The sequence below is a fragment of the Notolepis coatsorum genome (genome assembly GCF_963971535.1).
Source record: "Notolepis coatsorum genome assembly, chromosome: 19".
Lineage (NCBI taxonomy): Eukaryota > Metazoa > Chordata > Actinopteri > Aulopiformes > Paralepididae > Notolepis > Notolepis coatsorum.
In genome coordinates, this window is record NC_140183.1 from 41,409,716 (window position 1) to 41,430,722 (window position 21,007).

Here is a 21,007-nt window from a genome sequence, read left to right on the forward strand (position 1 = left end):
AGAACTTACCATGGAAGATAGTTGTTAACTATCTTAAGAACCTTGAGAATGTAGTCATCTGTATTTATTTATTTATTTTAAATACTGACAATGAACATCTTGGGCAATCTTTTTTTCTTCTGTCCAAAATGGATATATAGAATTTTTAAACAAAACCCCTCACTTATCCAAATATGTTCCTCATAACTTGCGTTCCACACCTTTTTTAGTTCAAAATAATATGTCAATATTTCAGCTGATTCTCATCATGCCCCGGGCAGACCAGACGCGCACGAAGTCCCCGCGCGGGTTCCGTGTGAGATCGCGCGCCTGGCCTGGCACACCTACTCCGACTTCAGAGCGCGCGGACGACAGACTGCAGCGCGAGCCCTCCATAGAACCAAAGGAATTCCCAGCAGCAGCACGAGCTCTCTCTCTCTTCCTCTCTCTCTCTCTCTCTCTCTCTCTCTCTCTCTCTCTCTCTCTCTCTCTCTTTCTCTCTCTCTCCCCCCCCCCCCCCCCCCACTCTCTCTCTCTCTCTCTCTCTCTCTCTCTCTGTCTCTCTCACCCACCCACCCCCTCCTAATGTACAGTCCCCTCCCCATCATATGTATATACTCTGTCAGGATCTATGGGTAACAGTACTGTATATTTGAATATCGTATATGTCACAAATGTAACAGTACTAAATACCTGTATGTCATGTATGTCCCTATGCCATACATGTCATGTATGTTGTGTATGTCATAAATGTCACTATGAATTGAAAATGGGGGACCCTGATGTAAACAAGACAAAAGTCTTTCTCTGGTCTGCATCCCCGTAACAATTGTGTGTATTGAGCCGTACTGTATTGTACCCATTCTGCAATCTGTCATTCATTCTCTCCCTCCTTCGGGTATCTCTATGTTTACTTCTCACAACTATTGGACTTTCACGTGTCAGGCCAGGCCAGGCATGGGGGGGGGGGGGGGGGGGGGGGGTTGTGATTTTTGGTTAGGGGCCTACACAACATGCCTATAGAATACAGGCTATTTTTAATTATTGGATTATTATTATTTATTTATAATTAACCCTTTCTCTGCCACGCTTATATCCATCCTTATACCATCCTCTGCCAGCTCTATTTGTCTATGGAGATGTTCCCCTTCTTTGCAGGGCTATAACTTTTTTAATTGTATTGCTAAATTGACATTACTATGGCCCATTCAACGTCAAGTATCTATCGTTTAGGATGTAGCAACGTTCTACTTTTTCATTCACATATTCATACTAAAATACGGTCTAAAGTATAAATATGTTTTTATCGTTTTCTGCAGCATTCTGCAGAACGTGAGTTATAGCCCTAAATACATATATTAGATCATCAAATGTAGTTTGATACCGATTGACATCAGATTAAAAATGTCAATTGTACAAGGTCCTAAACGTCATGCCTCATCATCTGCTGGTGACCGGAGGGGGGGGGGGGGGGGGGTTTTATAAGTCCGTGGCCGACGTTAAATCATTTATGTAGTATGGGTGATATGTTGATCGGAGCAGTGTGTATGTATAATAATAATCAAACACGCTGAAACTCACCGCAGCTTCCTCGTAGCGTTGGGCGATCAGCGTGGAGCAGAAAGTTCTCTATTATGGGATGTCGATCTAGTTGGTCCAGTTCCAGGTTGTATAATACTATATACGTCCAAATCATGTTGTTTATCGAGTTATTGGCAACGGATCGCTATCCAGTGTATCAAGCTGGAGTCCCGCGAGCGATAGCGAGTGGCCGGACGGAATATCCTGCTATATCCTGCTATTATTATTATTATTATTATTATTATTATTATTATTATTATTATTATTATTATTATTATTATTATTATTATTATTATTATTATTATTATTATTATTATTATTATTATTATTATTATTATTATGCAACATTGTAGGTTATTATTTGATATCAGTATATAGTTATAGATATAGTTCTTCAGACGGATTCCTACACCACTATAAAACTACATTATCAATGGTTTGGCTGAACAAACAGACAGACAGGCAACCAGATATACAGACAGATAGACAAACAGACACAGACAGACAGGCAACCAGATATATAGACAGATAGACAAACAAACAGACAGACAGGCAACCAGATATATAGACAGATAGACAAACAGACAGACAGACAGACAGACAGACAGACAGACAGACAGACAGACAGACAGACAGGCAACCAGATATATAGACAGCTAGACAGACAGACAGGCAACCAGATATATAGACAGATAGACAAACAGACAGACAGACAGGCAAGCAGATATATAGACAGATAGACAAACAGACAGACAGACAGGCAACCAGATATATAGACAGATAGACAAACAAACAAACAGACAGACAGACAGACAGACAGACACTGGGGGTTGGGCGGGGTACTACTAAGTATAGTAATATGGTTTATTTGCATTCGGAAAGATACAGACACATTAGCTGGTTGAACAACATCTGTATGTGTGGTAATAATGCAGATATTGAGTGTATTCAGTGAAAATGCACGTGGCGCATGCCTCCCGCGCCGCCTCGAATCCAACCAAAGCGGAAATGATCGCTTCCGCCCCACGAGGCGCGCGCCCGCTTGCGGCCAGTGTGCACAGCTACGTCCGTTAACATGGGAGCGGAAGTGAAGTGGCGGTCACCCGTCCGTCCGCCTTGAACCGCGTCTGGTCTGCCGGGGCCGTCATACTCTTCTCTAAGGGGGCTTTCTCACTGCCATTCGGGGTCGAATCAGCTCCGCTCCGTCCTCGCTCCGTCCTTGGGTGCGAACTCCCCCCCTCCCTCTCCCCCCTCTGGTTTGTGTACACACTGCAGTCTTGGTGCGCTCCGGGTTTTGTTTACGGTTTGCGTTTTGAGCGTGTAAGCTTGCCATAGGCGATGATGTCACGCTCGAACGTCAACACAGGAAGAGTTTAACACACGGTGGTGGAAACTGGATGCTGATATAAAGAAACAAATAACCAATACATATGAAGTTATATTTGAACCTCTGTTGTCAAGCCTTGTCAATATAACCCACCCCCTTTTCTCACGAATGGAACTGGTGACGTGGAGTCCGCTTTGAGCGTTTTCCAGGGTTAGCGGCTAACAACGCTAGTTAGCTTAGCCTATTTATTACTAGTTAGCAGCTAACATTGCTCGCGTCAATTATATTGCATGTCATTGATCTACCGGTCGATCACGGCCGACTGGTTGGGCACCACTGGTCTATAGAAAATAAATGCATTTGAACAAGAAACCAATGTATAGACATAGCAATGGCAAAAAAATTGCCAGGCCTAATGCGAGCCAGGGAAGTCTTGTGCTTGTAACGTGGCTTCATGTTTTCATCCACTGAGCCGTGATGCTCAACATGCTTGTTTGGTTGAGGTCTGACTCGCCAAATTGCCCATACATATCGTTTTGTGGGTATTGTCCAGTTGTTGCTGTATGTTTTTATCTGCCCAAAATTCAAGCAAGCATGAAAGCATTACAGTAACGACGTTGTGTGTGTCAGCAAGTTGATACAGAAGCCTCTTCCGTGTTTTGGTACAAGCTTGTACACCACGCCCGCACCCGGAACCACCTATTTCAGCGGTCCAGGTTTGGAGCGAATCAGCGTCCCCGGGGACGGGGGGGAGCGTTCTCAGTAGGACGACCACACCCTATTTGGGTGCGATCGGGCTGTGATTCGACCCCGAATGGTTCGTGAGAAAGCCCCCTAACTCCTCTAATACATCTACAGCATCAAACCAAACTGTCATCATCGCTGGCCCTCCATTGCAGTTCCGCGAGCTACGGGCCTACACTTTAGCAAAATGGGTCATCGTGTCACAAGCCATTTCCCCCCTGAGACCCAATCCATAGCTGAGGCTTCATGACAGCTCGGCTCATTTCTTGTTGTTCCGCAAATGACTGGCTGCCTGGAGGAGGGAGGAGGGCATCGATCCCCGTTCGGAATGGACGAGTCCTCGAGGGGGGGGGGGGGGGGTGATGTGTGCACACCACCACAGCAGATGGTCCTCAACGTCATCAGCGTGCCATCGCCTGCAGCGGAGCGCGGCAGCATAATGTGAACGTGTGGCTAGCGTGTTCTTACGGCGAGAGGCAGTACAATCCGGTGATTGGACGTGTCAGCATATGTCACCGCGGCCATCGCTGTGTCAGCTCCCAGGCATTTCCTGAGGTCAGCCACGTGTCCCCCCGGCCTCCGCACAAATCAATTAGACGAGGCACGTTTGTCTCATCGAATCAGCGCAACTGTACCGATGCAGAGACGTGGCAGCGGCGGTCGAAGTCATAGACGAGGAGGATTAGATTAGATAGACATCTTTATTAATCCCCATGGAGAAACGTGTTTGCCACCAAATCAACTCATACAGTCAACAAACAATAAAGCCAATATAGACATTGCAATCACAGTAAACAACAAATAAATAACACCGTAAGAAGCCACCTGAGACATGTCTAACAGCTAAAAGTGTTCATAAAAAAAATCTGACTGCTGCTGGAACAAAAAGGTACATAATGTATGTTATGTTATAGCCACAAGTAATATTTACGTCTTGCAAAAGTCCAAAACATAGAACCTCCTTGAATAAAACCTCAGTGTTCTTTTTCCAGTTTAATTTACTGTCAGGTAGACTAGACACCAAGCTATTTGTAAGACTGGACAATTTCTATCTGCTGACCCTTAAAGGGGCACTTCACTGAAAAACAATGCTGATTTATTTTGCACATAATCTCACACATATCCCAAGGCTCTAAACTGTTTTGCACACATTCATTTCTTTTGACAGTTAATGGGAATTTGAATAGCTCCTCCTGTGATGGCATCAGAGGACATTTAATCCTTGTGTTGTGTTAATTACAGCTTGATGAAATGATGTAGATGAAAAAAGGATTGCTATTTTTTCAACTACACCATTTAATTTAGCTGTAATTAACACAACACAAGGGTTCAGTGTCCACTGATGACATCTTGGGAGGAGATATTCAAACTCCAACTGAGGTGGAGAGGGGAGGTGGAGAGGTGAGGGGAGGTGGAGAGGGGAGGTGGAGATGGAGAGGGGAGGTGGAGAGGGGAGGTGGAGATGGGAGGTGGAGAGTGGAGGTGGAGAGTGGAGGTGGAGAGTGGAGGTGGAGAGGGGAGGTGGAGAGGGGAGGTGGAGAGGGGAGGTGGAGAGGGAAGGTGAGGTGGAGAGGGGAGGTGGAGAGGTGAGATGGAGAGGGGAGGTGGAGAGTTGAGGTGGAGAGGGGAGGTGGAGAGGTGAGGGGAGGTGAAGAGGTGAGGTGGAGAGGGGAGGTGAGGTGGAGAGGGGAGGTGGAGAGGTGAGGTGGAGAGGTGAGGTGGAGAGTTGAGGTGGAGAGGGGAGGTGGAGAGGTGAGGTGGAGAGGGGAGGTGGAGAGGTGAGGTGGAGAGGGGACTGAGTGCTACAGTACGTTCACAGGAGGGACCAGAGAGACAGAAAACAAACAAACAAACAAAAAGTGGGACAGCGAAACAGAAGGGTCAGTCAGACGCAGAGCAGAGGACAGTCAGAGAGGAACGACACAGAGAAGATGAAAGGAGAGAGGAGGAGGAGGAGGAGGAGAGGGGGAATAAAAGCAAGAGAGAAGGTGAGGAACAAAGAAGTAAGGATATGGTCCATGAGAAAACACATAAGAGAAACAGAAATAGCCTCGGATCGGACTGAGGCAAACAGCCATCCAGTTTGAGACATTTATGTAATACTTTACTGGGAGCATTGCTCAAGAGGGGTTTCAAGGTATCATGAGCACGCTATAAGCACACTATACGCTGCATTATTACACACCGTCTTCATCGCCATAATATAATAGGCTATCATTTTAGAGGGTTGCCAGTTGACGTAGATTGGGATGCAGAATTAGGATGTCCAAGTTTACTCTACTTTATGTTCTACTGCTGTATGTAAATGAAATTACATACCTGGGCCCTCATTTATCAATGGTGCGTACGCACAGATATGTGCGTAAACCGTGCGTACAATCATTTCTAAGCAAAGGGTGGGACTTATCAACATGAACGTGTGCTTGAGATTGTGCGTATATTGACCGCTGGCGCCCAGCGGTAGAATAAGAAAACACGTAAAATAAGCTTTCTTGCATTAGTTTCAACACTGATGTGTTCGGTATGACCCGTAATTCATTATAATTAATTGTAAAATAGCGAGATTAGTGTAATTATTGTCAAACCCTATAAATACCATTTGGAATTGGCATCCGAATGAATGCATCATGGTTTATCGTTGCATTTGGCTGATAAGTCATTGCCGGTGGCTGGGAGAAACGCATGACCCAGGCCTAATTGTATTTAATCAACCATCTACATACTGTAACTTTTCAGTGCACGTTTTTATTTACATTGTGACAACAGCCTATGTGAGCTCCCACACAGACATGATGGAATTCAAGTTCAAGTTTTTATTGATCACATAGGCAGGCTACACATGGCGTAGGCTACATGGCAGTGAGATTCATTGTTATTGTATGCTCTCGTATTATTGTTATAGGCTATTGTCAAGAAAGGAAGTACATTATTTTCAATCGTGGCTTTAATTCGTAGCCGAGAAGCAGTCTAGTCCTAGCAGCTTCATTAATCCCGATCCTGTCACACTCCCAGGTCAGGTCAGACCTGGGAGAGAGAACACCACAGCACTCCCAGGTCAGGTCAACCTGGGAGAGAGAACACCTCAGACATGATGTGAACATTGGTCCCCTACCTCCTGACAATGGTCTCCTACCACCCTCTAGTGGTCACAAACAAATGATGCATGCTGTGATGATAAATATCCTTAACAGTATGCTGTCATTACATTTATTGTTGATGTTACAATTGTTATCTGTTTAGGTTGTTCTCTGTGTTTGTATCTCTGATTCTGTGTGTTGTATAGCCTAGTCCTAGTTCCTGTTGTCTTGATTGTTGTATTAGTTCTTATGCCTTTCTTCCCCCAGCTGTCGTCCATTACTAATTAGCGTTAATTAGGGTCTGTATTTATTGCCTGTGGTTTGTTGAGATGTTTGTGGCGTCATTTCCTCCAAGTCCTCGGTGTCCCCCTACCCGTCGTGTCTCCTGTCGTCTCCCTTGCTTTGTTGTTTTGTTTTGAGAAGTGTTTGTAAGTAGATTCAGTATTTTATTTGTATTGCACTTGGATCTCAAGTAAACTTCCCTTCTCCAAGCATCGATCCTCGTCTCTGCCTCCGTTCCCTCTCTGCAAACTGTGTTCTCACCTTCATTTAGCAACCCCATCGTAACAGATCCGTCTCAGCCACATAACTGAGACCGGCTATGGAAAAAATCATAAATAGACTACTGTAAATAAAATAGCCTATAACATTATAAAGGATAGGCTATAGCAGGGGTTCCCAAACTTTCTTCCCCAGAGCCCCACGATTCCTTGGACATATGATATGATATAGTATAGGTATACTGGTCCGTCAGCGAGGAGATAGCCCACAGCGGATAGCCATTTGAGAATAGGCTATTATGGCCAAACGAGGGCCTATAGCCTATGGCTATAAATATTATTTAATCTTTTCATAAGCGTAAAGATACAAGGACAACAGTTAGATTAATGATCAAGTTAGTTTACTGTATGCAGGCTTCGCAGGGCTATGCGCAAGTTACTGTTGCATAGTAGGCTATGCTATTATATATAATTTATATAGGCTACCTAATACCGACAAAATAGATTGTATGCATCTACAAATCATATTATATCAGGTAGCCAATCAAACTTTAAAAAAACAAAACAAAAAAAGGCATTCATATTCCAGCATGGTTATTAATGACACCAATGCCAAACAGTGGTTAACAGCCTTTATTAGTATTTTGCGCTGCCCAGGCAGCAATGGTCTTTAGGGAGTCGTTGATATCCGACATCACCGTGTACAAGTCCGTCAGCCTGTCGCGTATTTCTCCCATAACACGTGTTGTGTCTTCTTGGTTCGACAGTGTGTTAAAGGGGACATGCATTGCTATTCCTTGCACTATTTGGGCAACTTTACACAATTCCTGTGAGTCTATTGAACACATCTGGTTTATTTAAAAAAAAAAAAATCAATGTTTTATATTTCTAATGGAGTACTCAAAAGCATCATTTTCCAGCCGCAGGATTTCAGGCTGTTTCAAGTTCAAGTTTCAAGTTTCTTTAATAGTTGTCATACAGAAGTACAGAATACTTTCATACAAAATGCTTCTTACTGTTACGCTCCAGATACTGTGCTAGACAAGATAGTATCAAATAACATAGTATAGCATGTAAATTAGAAGTAGAAAATGAGGTCACAGTGTTCAGTATAGACATATGTACAATGTTCAATGCAGAATAGACGTAACTGAGTTACCATATAATATACAATACTATGCAGTGTACTACGAGTTGTAGTGCAATCCTTCATCAATAAATATAAAGTGTGGGGAGTGGGTGCTACAGTGTGTTTGTTTAAAGTGAGTGTGTGCTATAAAGTGTGTGGAGTGGGTGCTACAGTGTGTTTGTTTAAAGTGAGTGTGTACGTGTGGATGTGTGTGCTATGTGCGTTTGATGGTTGTTGTTGTATAGTGTTCATTGTTTGTTTAGCAGCCTGATGGCCTGGGGATAGAAGCTTCTTCTGAGTCTTTCTGTGCTCGCCTTGAGACTCCGGTATCGCTTGCCTGACCGCAGCAGTTCAAAGAGGCAATTGTTCGGGTGACTGGAGTCTTTGGATGGGCTCCGCCCATAAGCGCTTTCAGTGACAGTCACCCACACAGCGTGATACATACAAGAGAGAGCGAGAGAGAGAGAGAACGAGCAAGCGAGAGAGAGAGAGAGAGAGAGAGAGAGAGAGAGAGAGAGAGAGAGAGAGAGAGAGAGAGAGAGCGGAGAGATGCGTCCCCGACACACACGCAGTCAAGTTTGTGTGTAATGCTCCGACAAGGGAGAGAGAGGAGAGATGCGTCCCTGACACACACGCAGTCAAGTTTGTGTGTGTGTCCCCGACGAGGGAGAGAGATGGCGCACACACATTTACACACACTTCTGCAGTCCCTCCCGCTGTCCCTCTCTCTCTCTCTCTCTCTCCCTCTCTCCTCGCTCGTTCTCTGCCTGTCAAACCCCGTTTGAGGAAGTGTCGGGTTACACTATGCCTACGTCCCCGACACACATGCAGTCAAGTTTGTGTGTGTGTGTCCCCGACGAGGGAGAGAGATGGCGCACACACATTTACACACAATTCTGCAGTCCCTCCCGCCGTCCCTCTCTCTCTCTATCTCTCTCTCTCTCTCTCTCACTCTCGCTCGTTCTCTGCCTGTCAAACCCCGTTTGAGGAAGTGTCGGGTTACACTGCACTACAACCATAGAGGTGGCGTTACTGCAGATCAGTACCCTATTCACGTCAGGAATACCGTCAAATCAGAACGGCTTAGTTGAGTGAGGGAAGATCTCGTGAACTCGAGACTAGACTGATGAGTCAATATGGTAATTAGCGACACAAACCCATTGATACTAACCCCTATTGCTATAAAACAATGGTAAATACTGAAAAAAGCCATTTATAATGCATGTCCCCTTTAAATTAGTTGGTTAGACCTCTGTGATCAATCTCACTCTTTCTTTTTTCCACATTTCATGGGGGTGTTTCATTACCATATATGGTTAATCATGCACGAGCATAGACGGTAAGAACAATGGTATTTATCAACATGGAGTGTGCGTACGACCTGTGTACGCACGTTTGATAAATCCCGATTTTTCTGTGTGTAGAGACATTCTAAATTCCGTGCTTAGGAACGAAAATGGAACACTTTCTACGCATTATTGATAAATGAGGGCCCTGGGTTCCATCCTAGAGGCAAATCTCTCCTGTGACAAAATGGCATCCAATGTAATAAAAAAAAGTCAACCAACCGGATCTCCTCTCTGGTAAACAAGAATACCCTGAAGACTCTGGCAGGAGCACTCATTCAAGGGTACTACGACTATGCTTGCACCTCATGGTATCAAAGCACCTCAAAGGCGCTAAAAACTAAATTACAAACATCACAAAACAAACTGGTCAGACTACTGCTTGACCTTACTCCTAGAACCCACCTCACCCCTGCCCACTTTGACAACCTAGGATAGCTTAGAGTAGACGACAGAGTACAGCAACTTGCAATGGGCCTGGTCTACAAGATACACTAAACCACTCAACCATGTACATGTCAAAATACTTCCCAAAGGTCAGTGAATACCACGACCACAACACCAGAGGGAGCTCCACAAATCATGTTAAACCCAGATTCGGCTCAAACAAGGGACTAAACACGTTTCGCAAATTATGCCACATCATGTGGAACGCCCTACCCACAGCTGTAAAGGAATGTGAATCACTACCCACTTTCAAAACCACTCTCAAAGAGCACCTACGGGAGACTGCAATACGAAACTGGCCTCTGTAAATGTCCAAACCCAACCCCTTCCAATGTACAGTTTCCCCCGCCCCCCCCTGCTTAAATATCGCAAGGATCTTTCTGATGGGATTATAATCTAAAAATAGTGCATATTCAGTTATACTGAAGTAATGTGATTATGATGCCTGAGTGATAATGCATACCAAGTGAAGAGTTAGCAACATTTACAGTTAGCCTGTCATGGATCTCCAAAGTGTCCTCCCCATTTGGTTCCAGAAGAATTTGGATGGCCGTAGCATCTGGCTACAATGGAATTTAACCACAGTATTCTAACTATGCCACTTCCTCATGCTAGCTCTGGATAGTTAGCCACAAACCAATGCAAAGAGACGTGGAAGACTACTGAGGGCCTCACAAGCGAGATCCAGGTGTTTGTCAACAAATGCCTGCGCTACATCCTCAAGCTGTGGTGGCCCATCAAAACCACAAATGAAGAGCTGTGGAGAATAACCAACCAGGACAGCATAGCTACCACCATCAAAAGGAGAAAGTGGAACTGGATAGGGCATACCCTTAGGAAGGACTCCAACAGGGGGCGGTTAGGTGGCCGAGCGGAGATTGCGTTCGTCACCAACCCCGGAGCTGTGAGCTGGATTCGCCTGTTCGAATCCAGCTCACAGCTCCGGGGTTGTCACCAGCTTGGCTGGCCGTCTGCACTAATACAATTGGCTGTATTAGAGGGTGGGAGAAGCTGGCGGGGTGGGTCCGGGTCGTTGTAAACAGCGACTCCTACAGTTCGGTCGGGGCGCCTGCTAAGCGCGGATAGGACTTGAGGGGGATAGTGTGGTCCTCCCACACGCTACGCCCTCTCGATGAGAATCCGCGCTGCCAGGTGAAAAGAAGCGGTGATTGGCTGGACGTGTGTCGGAGGAAGCACGTGGTAGCCTCCACTCTCCCAGATGATCTGACTGTGGGGGGTAAGTGCGCAGCGACCAGGAAGGGACTGGGAATTGGCATACGACTAACATTGGGATGGGAGAAAAATCAATGGGAGGAAAATGGAGGGGGAAAAAGATCAATAAAAAAAAAGAAAAAGGAAGGACTCCAACAACATCACTAGACAGGCCTTGGACTACAACCCGCAGGGGAAGAGGAAAGCCGGTAGGCCGAGAAACACCTGGAGACGTTCCACACTCCAAGACCTAAAGAACATCGTAGTGAGCTGGAAAGAAGCAAAGGCCCTGGCCCAGAAGAGAGTGAGATGGAGAGCTCTGGTGGACGCCCTATGCCCCCCAATGGGGTAAAGAGGATTAAGTCAAGTAAGTCAATGCAAAGTACATGGGGTCAAGCTCCTGCCTGTACAAGCTGATTGAGGCTCACTGAAACTTACTCCATTTCAGATTCAGATTTCAGTTTCAGTCAGCTTGTTCCATTGACTTTGCATTGGTTTGTGGCAGTAACTAGAGCAGGCGCCCACAAAATTGGCTTGACTTATACCACATGCATGAGCCTGGTCTCTTTTGAAAGATGACATTCTGAAGTTTCTGATACAATAAAGAAAACTCACCTTTAGTGGTAATGAAATAGAGTAACATAGGTCTGAACTTGAGTTGTAGAAAAACTTGTTACTCAAGTTTTTCTGTAGTAGTTAGTAGTCCAGAAGTAGTATTTCCCCAGAAATTCGTATGGCTTAACAAACTCCGGAGATCCATAGCCTGAAGTCTTATGTAGTACATGTCCAAATTTCATAAAGATTCATTCAGAAATGAGTGATTAGGAGTGGTTTTTCTCTTCCTGTTTTCGCTCGTAACTTTTCACCTAGATCCCTGATTTGTATATCCCCAGGTGGGGTATCATTGGAAAGTCGGGAGTAGTATTTGTGCAATACTGTGTAATTTGCGCAAGCCTCAAATATCGGCATGTAACTCGAGAACCGCTGAACGGATATTGTCACCTGAAAGGGCTATCGACAGGCAACAAATGGGGCTTTAATTAGATATATATATATTGTATTACAACATATGCACACCGAGCCACTAGTGGTTGCCAAAGTGCCGGTGGGCAAATCGTCCTCAAGAAGAGGCTACAAATTGGGTTCCAAAAATCTAGCCCTTAAAGGAACATGCCAACATTATGGGAAATGTGCTTACTATCTTCTCCAGAGTCAGACAAGAAGATAGATACCAATTTCCTCTCTGCGCATTCAGTAGAAAGCTATCCAGCTGCATGCTAGCCTAGCTTAGCACAAATTGAATGGAAGCGGATACAGACTACTAGCCTAGCTTAAAACTGCGGGAAAGGTGTTTTTGGCCAACAGCTAGGCTAGCTGGCCCATATCTGCTTCCATTAATTTGTGCAGCCGGGTAGCTTTCTACTGAACCCACAGAGAGGAAATTGGTATCCACAGTATCTTCGTGTCTGACTCTGGAGAAGACAGTAAGTGCATTTCCCATAATGTTGGTGTGTTCATTTAATTTTCGTCAGGGGCTACAGCCATAGAGGAACTTCCTTCGGGACCCAGAGAAGGGTCTTGAAGCAATGCAGAAGTGTTGGATGGGTGTCGTGAAGGGTGGGGTAGCTCACCCATCTCTGGATGGTGCCGTCCCTCCACAGGAACACTGACTGTCCGCCTCAGCAGCTTGTTCCTGTGAGACTCTGAGCGTCTCTCGCGCATCAGTAAAGGGTGTACCTGCACACAGAGAGCACAAGGTCAGTACACACACACACACACACACACACATTCTTTGTCTGTCTGTCTGTCTGTCTGTCTGTCTGTCTGTCTGTCTGTCTGTCTGTCTGTCTGTCTGTCTGTCTCTCTCTCTCTCCACTCTCCCTCTCACTGTCTCTCTCTCTCTCGATTTCTCTGTATCTCCCTCTCTCTCTCTCGATTTCTCTGTCCCTCCCTCCCTCTCTCTCTCTCTCTCTCTCTCTCTCTCTCTCTCTCTCTCTCTCTCTCTCTCTTGCATGCTCTCTCTCTCTCGATTTCTCTGTCCCTCTCTCTCTCTCTCTCTCTCTCTCTCTCTCGCTCTCTCTCTCTCTCTGGCTCTCTCTCTCTCTCTCTCTCTCTCTCTCTCTCTCTCTCTCTCTCTCTCTCTCTCTCTCTCTATCATGTTGTTCCACACTGTGCTGGACAAATAGCTGTAATACATCATACTTAAAATGTAATATTGTGAGTGAGATTATCTCTAAATGCAACATTCCAAGAGCTTATAGTGAGCCCAGCAGGGACAGATTTAGGCACGAATAGACAGAAGTAAGCAAGATAACGATTTCCAACTTCAAGAGGCTCAGTAACTTCTGCCTTCATCCAGCAGATTTAAAGTTGGATCCCAAAAGAACAAGAGGACCAAGGCAATAAAATATTAATAGAAAATTCCCTTAATGATTATTACATTTAAAACACTTTTATATATAGACATATTTTTTTAAGGTTTATCTTTAGCATTTTTACAGCTTTTTTCAGGTCAGACATGACCAACAGAGAGCAGAGAGAGGAAGGTCGGGAGAGGATATGGGGGGAAAGACATGCAGCAAATGTATGTCGGGTTCGGGAGACGAACCCGGGTCGACCGTGTAGGTCTGCAGTGCAGTTACGTGGTGCGCCACCCTGGCGCCCCATATATATAGACATTTTGTTGCGTTTCATGTGTTTTTGCCTACATGTCTTCTACAACACACTCCTCAAACCACCAATCATCAAATCAACATGGAGTCAAGATGAGAGTACCTACAGTACAGTATATCACCACAGCAAATCATACAATCATGTGTCTGGATAGATTGAAATCTACTGGTAGAAAATAAAAAGCCACTACCTTTGGCCCCTAAGTCCCTCAATTCATAACATTTGTCAGGTCCTTGGCTGAGACACGAATCCTTTTCAAACATTTTTCGTGGCTGGTTGCATTCATAGAAATAAGGCTTCCACTAGAAAAGAAACAGCCAAATATCCCTGCTCGATACAGCAATCTCGTCTATAGTCGACTCCAGACCAATATGAGACGGGTCCTACTAATCACCACAAAGTCCCATAACATACCCCAAAGTACCCCAAAATACCCCCAAAGTACCCCAAAGTATTTTAGGGTATACTTTGGGGTACTTTGGTGTATTTCGGGGTACTTTGGGGTTCTTTGGGGTACTTTGTGGTGATTAGTAGGACCTGTCTCATATTGGTCTGGAGCATTTACAAAAAATGTAAATGTGATTTGAAGAAACCCTGAGCCAATGGAGCACACCTGTTTGATGAGGTACCTGGTATCTGGTGGCCTTGTTAACTCACTTGGCATTGGGGCCATTTGTCTCACCAACTAGCTGTCTATAATCTGATTATGTTACAGTACTATGCTGCTATCTGATACAAACAATGTTTGCACATTCTTGCAATGCTTTCACACCAGTGCATTAAGCTTTCAACTGCTACGTTTTTACGCTATTGGGTACAACTTAATGCAAAGGCTTGTCGCAAACTTGAACATAAATGGCGTTCGACCAAACTCGAAGTATTCCGCCTCGCCTGGAATGATAGTTTACGTAACTACAAAAAGGCACTCTCACTTGCCAAAACCTCTTATTTTTCCAGGCTCATAAATGAAAACAAAAACAACTCAAAGTTTCTGTTTGACACAGTTGCAAAACTTACGCAGAAACAACCAAGTGCCCTAAACCATGCGTTCTCGGCTAACGAATTCATGACATTTTTTACCAAGAAAATTGACCTCATTAGAGATGAAATTGTTGCTTTACTCAACAATCAGAGTCCCTCCCAACCTTTGACGGGCATTCCCCCTGACTTTGATTCCAGTCATACGCTATGCTGCCTTGAAAACGTCTCACTTAGTGCCCTCTCTAAACTGGTTGGCGCGGCTAAACCTTCAACCTGTCTGTTTGACCCTCTCCCAGCAACTCTCATCAAAAAACTCTTCCCAACTCTAGGCCCTGCCCTACTCAATATCTTCAACACCTCTTTGTCTACTGGCGTGGTGCCCCTGGCCTTTAAATCAGCCGTCATTAAACCACTACTTAAAAAACCGAACCTCGACCCTCTAATCTTGAAAAATTACAGACCTATCTCCAATCTCCCATTCCTATCCAAAGTGTTAGAACGGATCGTCGCAACGCAACTTACTGACCATTTATCAAACAATAATCTTAATGAATCATTTCAATCTGGCTTTAGAGCCTTACACTCCACCGAAACGGCGGTTACCAAAGTCACAAATGACTTACTGCTCTCTCTTGACTCAAACCTCACCTCTGTGCTCTTATTGCTTGATCTCAGTGCAGCCTTTGACACTATCGATCACTCGATTCTTCTAGGTCGGCTTGAGAACCATGTTGGCATTCGGGGTCTCGCACTAGCTTGGTTTAAATCCTATTTAACTGATAGAACACACTGCGTGGTCTATAATGATTTAACATCTGAGACCCTCCCAGTGCAATGTGGTGTCCCACAAGGCTCTGTCCTGGGCCCTTTGCTATTTTCGATTTACATGCTACCCCTCGGCGATATCATACGCAAATTTGGCATAAACTTTCATTTTTACGCTGATGACACCCAATTATATATACCTATTAAGCCAAATGATTCCTCCCAACTACAAAACCTTGAGGCCTGCTTGCTTGCCGTCAAAAAATGGATGTCGCAAAACTTTCTACTCCTTAATGCAGATAAAACTGAGATGTTAATTGTTGGCCCCCCAAACCACAGAGGCCTGTTTCAGGACATCTCCCTCAACTTTGATACCTGTCATGTATCCCAGAGCTCCACCATAAAAAACCTCTGAGTAATTTTTGATTCCTCCCTCTCATTTAATGCACATATAAAAAATGTCACCAAAATTGCATTCTTCCATCTTCGTAATATCGCAAAAATACGCCCCATTTTAACTCTGGCTGATGCTGAAACCCTGATTCATGCTTTTGTCTCATCACGTCTGGACTACTGTAATGCACTTTTTTCAGGCCTACCTAATTCAAGCATCAAAAATCTTCAACTCGTGCAAAATGCGGCTGCACGGATACTAACTAGAACTAGAAAATTTGATCACATCACACCAGTTTTGTCCGCCCTACATTGGCTTCCTATCCAAGCCCGCTCTGACTTTAAAGTGCTACTCCTCACCTACAAAATTTTAAATGGGCTTGCACCGCTCTATCTATCCGATCTCATCTCCCGATACTCGCCCGCTCGTGCTCTGCGCTCACAAAATGCGGGGCTTCTATCGACCCCTAGGGTTAAAAAGAAATCCGCCGGCCACAGAGCCTTTGTCTACCGCGCTCCCTACCTGTGGAACAAATTACCTGCCGTCATCAGGGGCGCCTGCTCTGTCGAAGCTTTTAAATCCCTGCTTAAGACTCATCTTTTCTCTCTCTCCTTCAACCTACCTTGATCTCACCTGGTCGGGGACTGACCTTTAGATTAATCTGTGTAGTTTAGTTATGGTACAGGGTACTACATGGTACCACTGGGTAGTTTACTATAGGGTAGTTTAGTTAGGGTACAGGGTACTACATGGTACCACAGAGTACTACATGGTACTGCATGGCATTACAGGGTACTACATGGCTTACATAGCTCTACATGGCACTACATGGAACTACATGGCACTACGGGGTACTACATGGTACCACAAGGCACCACAGGGTACTACATGGCACTACAGGGTACTACAGAATACTACGGGGTACTACATGGCACTATGGGGTACTATAGGGTACTACATGGCACTACGGGGTACTACATGGCACTACAGGGTACTACATGTCTGCTCCTTTGCAGCACCACAAACATGGGAACTCTCTAACTCTTCCCCCCCCCCCCCTCTCCCCCCCTCCCCCCCCCCCTCCCTCCCCCTTCTCTCTGAGTACCCGTCTCCTGGCGCTGACCAAGGTGATGGATGCCTCGGGGTCTTGGCCAAGCTTGTAGTGACTGCTCTACATGCACCTCCGAGGCCTTGGATCAGTTATTCTCCGCCGTCTGTCCGTGGTCCTGTCAACTGATTAACAGACTGTTAACAGATTAACAGTCAACGCGGTTTCATTGCTGGGTTAAGTACTTATATTCTATTCACATAATACGCTTACTTCATATATCTACTCCATTCACATATATGCCTACCACTTGTATCTATTGCTATGTCCGCCTACTACAATCTCATGAGCTGTCTAACGCCTGTCCCGTCTCCCTGTCTTCCTATGACTTGCTGTCCTGGAGTGTTGTCCGGAGTGTTGGACGTCCCGTGACGAAGGCCGGGAGATTGCGACTCCCTCTGCTTGCCCCCCTGTCTCCGGAGGTCTCGTAGTGGTGACCGGAGTGCCGGATGTCCCGCGATGATGTCGGGGAGTTCGCGACCCTCTCTGCGCCACCCCCTATCTCCCTGTCTCCGGCTGTCCCTGAGCAACGACCGGAGTGTTGAATGTCCCGTGACTAAGACGGGGAGGACGTGACCCTCTCTGCGCCGCCCCTGTGCCTCAAATAGATCCGCTATCAACTCTATCTTTAATCTTTCAAAATGTTCAGTTGCTATCGCTGTAACTGAGGGGTACAATTCCCTGACTGTATTAATCAAGTACTGATATCATTGAATCACTACCGACTTGTACATTGCTGGCCAACACCGTACAAAGGTATTCTAGATGACGACACTCGCACAATAACAGGTTTTCCACACAAAATACTCGGTTAGAATATTTATTACATAAAAGGGATTGTTTACAGTACTTAGATTGCGCTTATAAGGCAAAGAATGTGCAGGTAAATCAATAGTGCATATTAAGTAATTATCTAGGGATCTTCTGGGAAAGGGTGTACTACCGGTTGTAAGCCAGCAGAGGGGGCCAAAGCTCTAGGCAAGTCAATGGTTCACGGGGGTGATGTCACCCCTGTGGCAGCGGGGAGAGGCAGCCTGATCCCAGGGTGCGCGCCTTGCAGGTGAGAGCCGTCGAGCCTCTGTTACGATAGAGACAGGCTTGAGTGATGGTCTCACAGGCAGGTGTATATCCCACAGTAGCAGTGGGGTAGGCGGTTCTCTGTTCCAGCAGCTTGGTCAAAGCAATGAAGAAGAATAATCCTTGCCCGGAGAGTGGCACTGCCGGTGGGGTGTAAGTCCCCCGTGGTGCTGCTGCTCCGGTGTAGATATCCTCTCCGGTGCGGTAGTGCACGGCTGAACTTGACGTTACTGTACTATTAGCACGCGGCAATAAGTGCTCTATTATAGACACACAATTACCCACTTCACGTGGTCTTTGACTCGTAATGAAGGTTTACTAATATATAGAGAACGATACGACAAACAGACGTATTTAGGATAACACGAGACTATGTTGGGGCGATACGAGCCCTGCTATACCGCACGTTGCGTAGTGGGTAAGGCTTTACTCGGTAACTGAACCAGACTGAACTGAAGGCGAACTGAAAGGGAACTGCAAGGGGGGTTCTATATTCTTGCGCCATATTTATATCCACGGTGGACAAATAGTGCCTATCTCATTTCTGTCGCCTCTTGGTCTCGTAGCCGTGGGCGAAAGGCGGGCATGTTCAGACATATCTCGTCGGTACCTTTCAAGTCAGCTCGAGGGGGCAAGGCTTTACTCGGTACCTGGCGCCATGGGATCGCTTCCAATAGAGGAATGAATATCATGGTCTGTCCTGCTAGACTAAAGGGATATTCCGTGCATATTGTACAAGGAATATACAGGGGATATCAAACGATATACAAATACCACACATGGGATCTCAGGCAATAAACATATATATTCGGTTCAGTCTGACCCTTCGTAACAGCCGCCCCCTAATTAGTCCCACCTAATTAGCTAAGCAGGGGCCGATTAACCGCACTGTCCACTACTCAATGTCTGTGAGGGGTCGGGCAGTTCACAGAGTCAGGGGGTCATGGTCGTCATTAGGCAAGTCGGGGAGCCTTGGCGACTCTATCAGCCTCGCCACGGGTCGGTTGTAGATCCGCCCTTGGCCGAGCGCTTCTGCCACTCTGACCTTTCCGTCGGCACCAGTGGTCACTTTGCTTACGCAGCCGGCCGGCCACGCAGCTCGGGGTAGTGACTGGTCTATGGTCATGACGACTGGACGGGATGAAGGGGGGCTTAGGAGGAAGCGGGCCTGAGACTGCTTTGATCTTGGCTTGGCTGTGCTTTCTCCTCCTCCGTCTGTTTCTCTTGTTCGCTCTGTACCCCGTGTGAGGAGGGGCCGGTCCCGGCCGCCCCGTCAAGGAGTCGCTTGGGGTGCTGGGTTCGAGGTCAGCTACGTCTGAAGCGCAGCTGAGGGGGGTGGAGTTCCGAACTCCCTCTGGTACCCACGTTTCTCTCACGGGCCTCTCGCTTAATGTCAATAGCCTCTGCTGTATGGGGGAGAGGCCGGTGTCTTCTTCTGTCTCTCTGGAGTGGAGGCAACTAGTGGCTGCTGTTCGGTTGAGAGATTTAGCGAGGGGCCCTTGTAATGTCCATCCTAGGCGGGTCTCGACTGCTGCAGGACAACCTCTGGGTCCTGTATGGACCCGGTCTATCGGGACTATGAGTTCTGCATGGTCGGAGCCTATCAACAGGGTCGGGGTAGCGCCGTCCATGAGCGGGATAGGTAATTGGCGCAGGTGCACATATTTATCCATCAACTTGGTGACAGGGTAGGTGTACTGCGATAGTCCTATTTCTTGGCTGGTGAAAGCATTTGTGATCTTGTACCGTCGCTCTGGCTGCCCGCTTGCTGCGATAGTGAAGGAGACATTCTCGCCCTTTATCGTCTTTAAATCTCTTCTTATTGTCCGAATCGTCATTTGGTTCTCGCTCCCCCGCAGTCCCAGCTGGGCCGCAGCGGACGCGAGCAGAAGGGTCTTCTCTGACCCGTCATCAAGGACGGCGTAAGTGTCCATGACTTTGTCCCCGTGGCTCAGGAGCACTCTGACCACTTTGAGGAGCACTCGGGGGGTCTCGGTGTGCTGGTCAATGAGGAGCACTCCTGTGGGTGGTGACGTAGACTCTATGTGGTACGAGTCGCACCTTGTCCGCCAGTGTCTGCCGTAGCAGTCGGGACAGAAGGGAGCGGTCTGGTGGAACTTCGGTGCTGGTGCCACCGCCTCGGCGTGGTACATTACCGCGACGGGCCCACTCTGTTGTCCTGGGTGACGCTTGTTGATGTCGTGCAGGACCTCCAGGTGGGTGCCACCGCACCTGCTGCACTTTTTCTTCAGGTGGCACTCAGCTGCTAGGTGGCTGCGCGCGCAGCGGAAGCAGCGGCGGTGGTCCTTGACCCACTGGCTCACATCCTCCGTGGTCAGCTTCTTAAATTCCTCGCACTGGTGGAGCCGATGTTCTCCCCCACAGTACTGGCACTCAATCTTCCACTGGTCCTCTTTCGTCGAGGGGGTGTTGTGGTTGGAGTGCTGCGGTACTGACTCTGATTGGTGCATGACAGTCACCGATCTTCTTCCATCATTTATTCTCCTGGGTCCTTCTCTGGAGCCAGGGGTGCTCCGTCCGAATGTATCTAGCCGTAAGCTGCTGACTTCTCTCGCCAGGAAGTCGGCTAGATCGAGGAGGTTCGGTTTTGGGCCATTAGGGTCTCGGTGGTCTCTCTGCCGCCTAAAGCGCTCCTGTCGGGCGGGC

General features: G+C 46.6%; 1 protein-coding gene across 1 annotated transcript in view; it reads right to left on the reverse strand.

The window, feature by feature from the left end:
- The window catches only part of syngap1b (synaptic Ras GTPase activating protein 1b), a gene marked incomplete at both ends in the record, with an annotated part of 516,339 nt that overhangs the window by 251,286 nt on the left and 244,046 nt on the right, over positions 1 to 21,007 (reverse strand). The window contains one exon of the mRNA XM_084336516.1: positions 12,974 to 13,079. Coding sequence (XP_084192642.1) covers positions 12,974 to 13,079 — 106 coding nt within the window. The remainder of the gene's footprint in view (positions 1 to 12,973; positions 13,080 to 21,007) is intronic.